General features: G+C 39.8%; 1 protein-coding gene and 1 pseudogene across 1 annotated transcript; one reads left to right on the top strand and one right to left on the bottom strand.

Annotated features, from left to right (window-relative positions):
* The first annotated feature begins 1,452 nt into the window (after positions 1–1,452).
* On the top strand, positions 1,453–3,762 carry LOC145495560 (uncharacterized; annotated as a pseudogene).
* Positions 3,763–3,930: 168 nt separating this feature from the next.
* Positions 3,931–7,818, bottom strand: LOC145495578 (uncharacterized). Its single transcript, XM_081475217.1, has 2 exons — positions 7,456–7,818; positions 3,931–4,594 (listed from the first exon to the last, which is right to left on the bottom strand). Exons 1-2 carry the CDS (start codon positions 7,737–7,739, stop codon positions 4,246–4,248), a joined length of 633 nt encoding a protein of 210 aa, XP_081331343.1. The 5' UTR covers positions 7,740–7,818; the 3' UTR covers positions 3,931–4,245.
* Between the last annotated feature and the right edge of the window lie 2,648 nt (positions 7,819–10,466).

The following is a 10,466-nucleotide window of genomic DNA, read 5'->3' on the forward strand; positions in this document are numbered from 1 at the left end:
GCTTTGTTATTGGTAAGGTGCTGTTGAGATTAATTTAATGTCGAGCTTGCGACTTGAACTTACAGAGATTTCGAAACTTATACCGAGTACAGTTCATTTACAGATGTTTTATATGATAAGGCTAAACGTATATGATATCTTACATGATAAGGCTAATCTTTGTAAGTGGTAGATTTATAAACATTCTTAGGAGATTTTGTAAAGGCTGTAAATTATGAGTCTCATCCTCTTATTCTAGCTGCCAAAATTTACAATTATTTTACGAACATTTTGTAATAAACAGAACTAAAAACTAAACAAATTGTTTGTAAAATAATTTAGACACATTCTGTTTTTAATAAGGAAAAGTAGAAAGTCTGTAAATTCAGGACCTACAAACATTTCTTAAAGTTTGTAAATGGTTCAAATTTTCCATTGTTCATACCAGAGTAACTCAGAGAACCGGAGACGAATTAAAACTGCTGTTTCTTCTAGTATTATCACATCTCGTTTACCTATATAACGTCCCCGGTTTATTTAGTGCATTATGAGCACAATTAGAAGCATGTAATAAGTCGATTTTTTTTTTATTTGGTAAAATTAAATTTTAAGAAAACGGCAAAACGTTTGAGTTTATAAAACATGTTTCGACAGAAACTTCTGCCATCCTCAGTTAATCCAAGGACAAAGCAATGGAAGCTGAATTTGTAATAGCTGGTTTTTACATGACGTCACTAAAATTGGAACTACAAAACTATTGATCTTCCTGAGATTTTACTTAAATGATGTATGAGAGCAGCTGAAAACTAATATTCATACAAATTTTCGCTCCGAATGGGCTCTTGGTTTTGTGACACACTACGCTTGAATTTCTATAGTTTTGCGTGACGCGGCATTTACACTACGGCTTAGAGAGCTGTCATGATGGTTATAAAAGTGACTTATTTCGGGGAACTTGGTTATCTGAACAGTTTAATGTTTTAGAGTTCCTCGAGGGATAAATTCACGCTTTTGTAGCAAAACTCAGTGACAGATGTTTCCGTTGGTTTCCGGCCGCCATGTTGGTGCCCATACGGATGGGCACCAGCATCGCGTCTCCGTACAAATCTCTATAAATTTCGGTAAAAAATTTCTCCGCATATCTCGCATAAGAAAAATTGCAGTGACCAGAATTTTGGCGACTCTTTGCATATTTACTTTCTTTCATTTCCCAGATTCTGGACTTTATTTATTGACCGGTTTTGATTTTTATTTTGATCTATTTTGAATTGCGTGACACTGAAAACCAGCAATAAGTATAAAATGCTAATTGTGATAAACAGTAACAACAGAACGAAGCAAAGCGTGATAGTGTGAGAATTAAAGAGATAATTTTAGATTAACATGGTGTAATTGTTGATTTAAAGAGGGTTGTTTTCTCTGAATATGAATAGCCTCTTTTATCTTAAGTTGAAAACTGGTGGAGGCGTGATCATCTACATTACGGAGAAAAGCCCATCGAGTTTGTGCATATCTGGAAACCTTTTGGAAAGACATTGGAATTTATTGTTTTTGTTTTGACTAATCAGCATCGAGTAAGTTTATTTTTATTCTTTTTCAATAGCGTTCGGAAATAAGAAGGTGGTGATACTTTCCTCGATTAATGAGCCTACCTCACACAAACAAGAGGCAGCAGGCTGCAGATGTTCTTTTCGCTTGGAAAATGACTTCCGCTCCAACTCAATAACATGCATTAAGGAGGAAAAAGGATGCGACTGGAACAGTACTTCAAAGCTGGAATCATCACATCAGGAAGTAGCAAACATCAAAGGTTGGCATGAAAAAGACCTTTGGGGTGGTTTTTATGGGTAACACCAAGATGCCCCTCCCAGAGTCCATGGATGGAATAGCTAGGAAGAGTGAACTAAAGCTGTTAGGAGTTAAAGTCAATGAAGATCTATGTAACTGAGACACTCAATTCCAAAATATGCTTAGCAAAGCGAGTTCTAGACTGTACATCCTTAGAGTTTGTAAATGCTACGGTTACTCACTACTAGAGCTTACACTACTGTTTGACAGCCTAATAATGTCACTTTTCACCTATGCAATTGAGGAGGTGTGGGCTTGCGCCACTGCTGTTTGACAGCCTTTTAATGTCACTTTTCACCTACGCAATTGAGGAGGTGTAGACTTGCGCTACTGCTGTTTGACATCCTTATAATGTCACTTTTCACCTATGCAACTGAAGTGTGGGCTTGCGCCCACTATAGTAAATATCTCTCCCAAAGTGATAGGTTTTGCAAGCGGGCTCTACGTTATAGTTATACCAGCGAATATACACCGATAACTGGTGCAATTAGAATCAAAGATAGGATACTTTGGGATAAGATAACTACTGATAGTACTTATCCCCTTCATAAACTGCTTCCACCCAAGAGCCTTAGGAAAAGGGGACACCCTTACATCCTGCCCCGTGTCAGAACTGAACGTCATAAACGCTGCTTTGTGAACAGATGCCTTTGCAATTTTATTTAATTGTTATTCATACATTTGTAAATAGTTTGTAATTAGCTTTTTAGAGCAGTTAGTTTTATGAAATTGTAAATCCAGACGTATGACTCTGGGCATGTTTTTTTGGCATTTACTATTTATTAATAAAGAATTCTTAGTTCTCACTAAATAACTTATTAGCGCATCGAGAAACTACCAGTAAAATGCTCAGTGCAATGCTTACTGCATTGAGGGATTTCCCTGTAAATAGTTTAGACCGCGTGGTTCCGTTCTCTCTGTCTTCTGGCACTCGCTCGCGGTGTCACAGACCGCCGAGACCTATCACTGGGTTCGCCCCACCCTCCTTCTCTGATGTTGGTTGACGATTCCCCCCCCCCCCCCCCTTTGTTGTCCCCATGGCTATCCTCGCTGTCTACCTCTGATCACGACTATCCGCGGATCTTATTCCCATAACTTAGTTTCCCAATGTGCAAAGTAGTAGACAGTGAGGATATAGGACTAACTTGTATTCAAAACTGAATCATTAGATAGTGCAATTCAAGAGTTTTCATTGGCTTAGCCATCATGGTCTATGAGCCATAATACCATGCTCTACAAAATATGGTAAGAGTACACGTGATTTTTGTGGTGCTTTTTATTTCTATCTGGTATATTTTGAGGGCGTTTTTACTTAAAAACCTATTCCACTCAGCCTCGCGCTTGTTGCATATGAGGTGATTATAGCTAATTCGTCGCGTATCTTACTCAGGATCCTGATACATCTCAGGGTTTCTTTTCAAAATTTCCGACGAGCACTCCTGCCCTTTTTATATGAGAGTCCTCCTCGGGGGTGCTGTAGTCAAAGGTTTGCTATGAATGTGGATTTACTGTCACGACACCAGGGGAAAAGAAAATCGGTAGCTAGCTCTAGAGAGGTATTCTGGATGGCATATTAACAAACGACCTAACGAAACAACGAAAAGTAGCTTATATTACAGGGTACGGTTAACAAATATTGAAAAACTACAATGCAATCTAAATGACATTTTAAGAGTTAAAATGGAAAATTGTCTCAATTCAGTAAATGATAATGAGAGTTGTTGTATAGCTTGTAGAGCTGGCGGTTTTGTCGAAAATCGATACTCACAACTCTCTTGATTATCAATTTTCATCGATTAATTATTATCGATTATATTGAATGGAATGGATTATATTGATGATCAGTTTTCATTGATTGGGCACGCTGAGACTGAGTTCACAGCAGATCCATAGTAACGTGCCCTTTTGCCACATAATCTAATTTTTTTCTTCTGCGTCCATAGGAAACCCTGCATGTAAATGAAGCTTCACATTGACTTTGATTTGCTATTTGATTTCATTAGTGCTTTGGCTAAATCTTTATGTTAGTTGTCTGAGGTTAATTACGCTAGCTGAAAAACTGAGGAAACGTGAAAGTTAAAAATTCGATGTTTCGGGGCAGGAGCGTAGCACTAAAAAAATTAAGTGGAATTTCAAAAATCAAAGATGAAGTAATGATTATGTAAAAATTAAAGCCACAGTCGGCTAAAACCATTCTTCTTGGAAGGCTGTTAAGAAAAACTAAATATTTTGTAAAACATCAAATACATGAAGCCAGGTTAAGTTTGACACTAAGTCAGTAGAATTCCAGTCGCACTAAACCATTTAGAATAGACTACTTTTCTAATGCCTCATAATTAACGCTCAACTCTTTTTAGTTTGTTCGCTTTAAATCTGGTATAGTTACAAGTATGTCGTTCTAAACCTAGTTTAATATTTCTACAGCAATGTAATGGTCACCTGACCATGGCCGGCTGCTTTGAAACAACAGTCATTTTCCTGATTTGTTCCGGTGTTGTAAGATCCTCCCCCTCCCCCACAGGAGTCCTCAGCACTATTTCCACTGCTTCCACCAGAGTACCCTCCACCACCACCTCCTCCCCCTCTACTTATACGACCAGAACCTCCGCCACCACCAAATCCTCCATCAGCACTATATCCCACGGCCCTTCCACCAACTCCTCCCTGAAGAAAACCCTCACCTCCTTCACCACCCCATCCCTTGGTACCACCGAAGTTTCTTCCACTTCTTCCACTGGAGTAGAACCCACCACCACCACCACCTGAAAAAGAAGAAAATAGCCTCGTTGCTGTGTCTAAATTAAAGCAGCATTTTACCTTGAAAGGTCGTTTTTCATGCGTCTTAGTACTATTATCTTATTATCTCTTTGCAACGTTTCATGCAATATAAATATATTGTCATTGGTTCACAGTTAAACGTAAAACGACAAAGAAGAAGAAAGGAATGTATATTTTGTAAATTTGAGCTCACTATAATGAACTATAGACTGTAATGGAGTTCCACAGTTGAAATCAAATCATGATGTTTGAATAGGGTACACTCCGAAATCCAATATCTTAAAATCCAAATTTTGGGCTGTATAAAATTTCCCCTGACATTAAACACAGACTAACTTACCGACAATTAAACGCTAAAAAATTAATCTCCATTGCGACACATTTCTGTTAGATTTGCTGAAAGCATCCCCGTACTATTTTTCATTCAGTAATTACTCTAGCCAATCTGGATTGCAAGGTGTAATGTTGAAAGAAACATTGAAATTTCATCAATTGCTCTCTTTCGGCACTTCCCAGTTGCCACGAGGTTTGAAAAAACTGCGTGAAAAAAAACCATTTTTTTTTCGTTTCCGTTCATTCAAGTCTCATTTCGCAGTCGCTTGTGGGACCGTTATTGCAATTGGGGACGATAAGACTTTTTCCTATTTGGCCAACTCCGTAAGCTCTAAGAAAAACCGAATCCTCTGCTGTGGTAGGCTACCCGCTCGAGATACACCACTGTTTCCCGCGAGAAAATGCTGTTATTTATGCCTTACTTAATAAATGTTTTTTATTTTACCAAGCATATTCGGTCAAAATATATGGGCTATTGACCAAGTGTGAGGTCAAGATGGCTGGATATCGACCAAGTTTTTTGTTTTCTTCTGCGCAAAAAAAAACAAAAAAACAATGAGGCCAATATCCAGCCATCTTGACCGAACAAGCTTGGTCAATAAAGGATTTATTATATGGGATGAAACACCAAAAAATTATCTTTGTACTTGTTTATCTTCAAGGACCGAAAGGGAAGCCAGTTGCATGCAAAAAGCAATGGCGCGTGCACCTTTATTCTGATTGGGTGAATGCAGAAATGCAATTGGTTTACATTTTCGACGAGTAAATGTCTAACTACTGAACAGAAAAAGAAAATGTACGAAAACGTTCAAGGCAAATTGCCAAATTCGAAAAGTTTCTTGAACTTCAAAAGTTTCTTTAATTGGCTTCAATTTTCAGCACTTATGTTCTAACGAAGGTTTACCCATTAGAGCATGTCCATTCCATTTAGCCGTCGCTTTCACCCATCCTTAGGCGCTTGGAAGAATTATTTCTCGGCTCTGTGGCGCTTCAAGGCTGTCGGATTTACCGCACTCGAAAATCTTGTCTTCCTCGGCCTCTTTCAGCTCACGGGCGGCATTTGCGGCTCAAGTTGTTGGCGTTTGGCACCTAAAACTTCTTTTGAAAGTTTGAAATTGTTTCCCTCAATAATATATTCGTATTAGAACCTCTTTCGTTCAAGGATCGTTAAAGAATTGGTTGAAAAGACGTCAAATTGACAGGCTCGTACTCTGTACCGTCTAATTTCTTCACGATTTTTATTTTTATTTATTTTTATTTATTTATTTATTTATTTTTTTTTTTTTTCATTCTCGTTGAGGCTTTCAGTTTTCTCGCTTTCCAATTCCATTGATACAGAGACCACTAAAAATCTTTAACTGTCACGGAAAATATTTTGACGGCACAAATTACGAATGAAAATTTTGGTGCTTCGGAGAAATTTTTCTTACGGGACACAGCGCGTATATCTCAAGCGGGCAAGATAGCTCCATCTTGCCCCCTCGTGTAGCCAATCACAGCGCAAGATTTGGCTTGCCCGCTCACAGAGTTGGCCGTATAATAAGGGTTATTCGTGTTGATAGACCTCAACAGCGTCTCGATCCACAACCCGCAAAAGAAAAGAACTTGGCCAATATAGAGCCATCCTGACCTCTCCCTTAGTCAATAATCTCGGAAATGAGGACTTGGCTAATTCTTCTGTTCTGTCATTAATCAGGAAATGCGTCATAGCTATTTTAACGATGTTATGATGATCAATCCCGAAGCGGGAGGGAGGGCAGAGCCCCCTTCACATAATTTTTTTGAACTTAGCTAAACGTTTCATCCTATCATGCTCAATATCATTTGGCAAAACAAAATGGGGTCGCTGAGTTTGCTGCGAGTCATAAGCATTCTAAGCTAAAATTAAAGGTTAATCAGCTGATTGTATTATGGCTATAGCAACGTATATACCATCAGGACGACCACAACTTGTTCCCAACGACTGGAAATTAATTTGTGTGATAGAGATATTCTAACATTCAGGTAGTATTGACCCGTGAAACTATAAACTCCTCGAAAGGACTCGAAACTGTTCCCACTCGAATATCAATAGAAGCACTACTTCCTTAATTTTTTCTCTCGCAAATCAATGTTTCTTGACAGAGCGATTCTTGAAAGAACGACCAGCGACAAGGCTGGACAAACAATGACACAAAGCTAATCGAGCGCAACTTACAAGTATTTTTAACCTTTCATTCCTTTGTTTTCAACTTTGCTCAGAAAGGCTAGTTTAGATGATGGATACTTATCTCCCCCAAAATAAATAGAAACCTTATTTAAAACATATGAAAGGATATAAAGCAATCAAATATTTCCAAAACAAAAAGGTGGATGTTTCCGACACTTAATTTTTGGTCCGGAATATGACTAGATGAATTTTATGGAGCAAAAGTGTTTAACAGTATTTTATTTATGAGATCAAAGATGAGATTTCTGTAAAACCCGATGTTGTTAAAGCGAACTTGATAACATAATATGTTCTTACCCAATCGATATTCATCACTAGAAATCTGTGCTCCATGTCCATCGCTACCTCCCGACCATGACTTGTACCCAGGGTTCCCGGCTGTGCTCGGACTGGCATCACATCCTGCATATCTTGAGGATACCCTCGCTACGCCTCCTCCACAACCAGCTATTATCAAAGACGTGTTGCTTTCTCTCACCACAAAGGTTCCGCCACCGCCCCCAGAACCAGAGTAATCGTAGTTAATTCCTCCTTCCTGACCAACAAGTATTAGAATGATTTCACCTTTGCATAAGCTGAAAGTTCCAATCATTCTAGCACCTCTTCCGCGGTATTGCGCACTTTTGTTTCCGGTATCGTATCCCCCAGCTGCTCCTATCGCTTCTATCCGATAATTACCAGTGTAGGGCACAGTCCATTGTTGAATACCGCTGGACAGTGTAACTTGACCTTCATGATCCTGACCTGTGTAGTGACTACCAAGTGTTGTCGGATCATATCTTCCACTCGCATTGAGATTTGTGAAGACCGCATTGTAAGCTGGGTATTTAAGATAACAAAGTTAGCTGCAAAGTTCGATCAGCCTATCTTCAATTCCTTGTACAAATATTGTTTCTCACCTTGGACTGTCACCTTGTCGCGGAGGTAAGGCTTGTGTGTTTCAGTGATCCTAAGAGCTATGCTGTTCGGGACTTTTGGTCCCTGGTAGGTTCAACCTTGCTAGATTGGTCGAGGGGTAGAAACTCGAAAAAGAACAGCCCCTGGTTCTCCAGGTTGGGGTTTGGGTGATGGGCCAATCACCCAACCCAGTAAAATTAAACAGTATTAGATTACCGAAACGTCAAGCACACTACATCAATCATCTCTTGGGGTCGCTGTGGGACCCTGCTCAGGCGAGCAAAGTATGACATACCTGGGTAAAAGCCACGGGCCTACCAAACTTTAGTGACCCTGAGTACTGAAGTCAAATTAGGGAACTGGAACGTGAGATCCAAGTATAGTGCTAGAAAATCCCCCCAAATTGCGAAAGCGATGAAGGAGGTGAAAATCCAGATTATGGGAAACAGCAAGTACCGATGACTGGAGCTTTTACATTGCAACTAAGCACTGGTAAAGCAGTCCTATACTCAGGCCTTAATCGACTGGACACTAGTAAATGAGAGGATATTAAAACAAGATTCTACACTAAATTTATAAAGCTGATATTGGTACATGCATATGCATCAACAAATGGTGCTGACGAGTAAACAAAGGAAGACTTCTAATATATAGATTTAGACCAGCCTATAAGCGCAGCTCCTGGGCCGGATTGTTTAGAGCCCGATTAAGCTAACCCAGGAAAAGATAGAATTTTAATTTGAGTTTTCTAACTTTGCGGTGAGGTTTTTTGTATATTGTTTGGCCTTCTGTTTTGAGTTTTAATAATCGCCATATACACAAAACAAAGCAGCAAAAAAACATTTGTATAGAAGAAAAAGTTATAATTTGGTTAACGTTTAATCCTGGGTTCAGGTGGTAACCGGCTTCCGAACAATCCCGCCCTTTCCAACAAGTTAACCTGGCATGAGCCCGCGATCCAATCGAAAACCAGCACTTGGTCAGCGGTCAACTTCAAAAAAACGTGACCTCGATGAGCTGTGAACTTGAGCCCGCGATATAGTCACGTAATACTGGTCAGCGGATACCTTATAACATGAGAACTTGATAACATGGATGTCCAATATCAAAGAAGTACACAGTAAACCAAGGCTGCAGGTCTTTGTCAGCCTATTATTTATAGTTTGGCCGCCATGTTGCGCGACTCCGTCGCCGTCGCCGTCGCCGTGGCCGTCGTGCGTACGCGCCCACGAGCAATACCGCTAGCCATGATAACCATGGGAAAATCAACTCATAGCCACACGTAGGGTCAAGGAAGCTATTCACATAAGACTTCACCCCAATAACATCAACAGGGATAGTGGAATCGAAATTCCTGAAGCATGGATACCCACGATCAAGAAACACAACAATAGGAGAACGGTACAACAGCGGACCGCTGAGGGAACAGCTACTCGCCGGAACAATGGAACAATAGGAGGATCGAAATGCACCAATCACAGCCGACCTTTGTGATATAAATGATACCGTGCAATCAGTCGACCTTATCGCCTGAAGAAGACTAGCAGTAAGCAGTCGAAACGTCGCGATCTACATCTCAAGTGACTACATCGTGAGACAAACGATAATACACTTTATTATAACACAACTTGTGTTATAATCATACAAGGGAACACAGCTTTCGGATCTTACGGTTTTCACTGGCACAGCCTCCAGTCCATGTATAAACTTCCACAAATGTTATTGCCCGAAGACAAAGCTCAGCAAAGTCAATAGAACCAAAGGAAAGCTCATTAACACAAGGACGGCCCTGGAAACAGGGCGAAAACTCTCCTCCTAACCTGAAACTCGTGGTTTTGCATCACACCATGTCCATATTTGGCAACACACTTACAATACGTCATAAATGTAACACTGAGCAGATACACGGGCAAGACATGGTAATTATAACTGGTAACATGAACGCTAAGAGTTAAGGAACGACATGGAATGGGGTCAGTAAATGAAAATGGAGAATGGTTGAAAAACTGATTTTAATGAGATGGTAATCACTGAGACAATATTTCCGCACAGGGAAATACATAAGCGGGCATGTGTGTACCTTGATGGAAAAACGAAAAATCAAATTGACCACACACTGGTTACGAGGAAATTCAGAACTTCGGTGATAGACACCAGAGCCATGAGATCAGCAGATGTTGCCAGTGACCATTTTCTTGTAAGATCGACTATCAGATCGAAAACTCAAAAGAGCACCAGTAAGAAGGAACATTAGAAAGAAGTTTGACACACAAAAACTCCAAGACAATGACGTATGTAGAAGGTTCAGCATACAGCTTAAGAATAGGAGTGCTATGGTTTAAAAAAAATAAAATAAAAAACATGCGATGGTTAGGTCAGGAAGCGTGGGCCGTAATACATCAAAGGAAAGCCATAAAGGAGA

The sequence above is a fragment of the Orbicella franksi genome, chromosome 8, assembly GCF_964199315.1.
Source record: "Orbicella franksi chromosome 8, jaOrbFran1.1, whole genome shotgun sequence".
Classification (NCBI taxonomy): domain Eukaryota; kingdom Metazoa; phylum Cnidaria; class Anthozoa; order Scleractinia; family Merulinidae; genus Orbicella; species Orbicella franksi.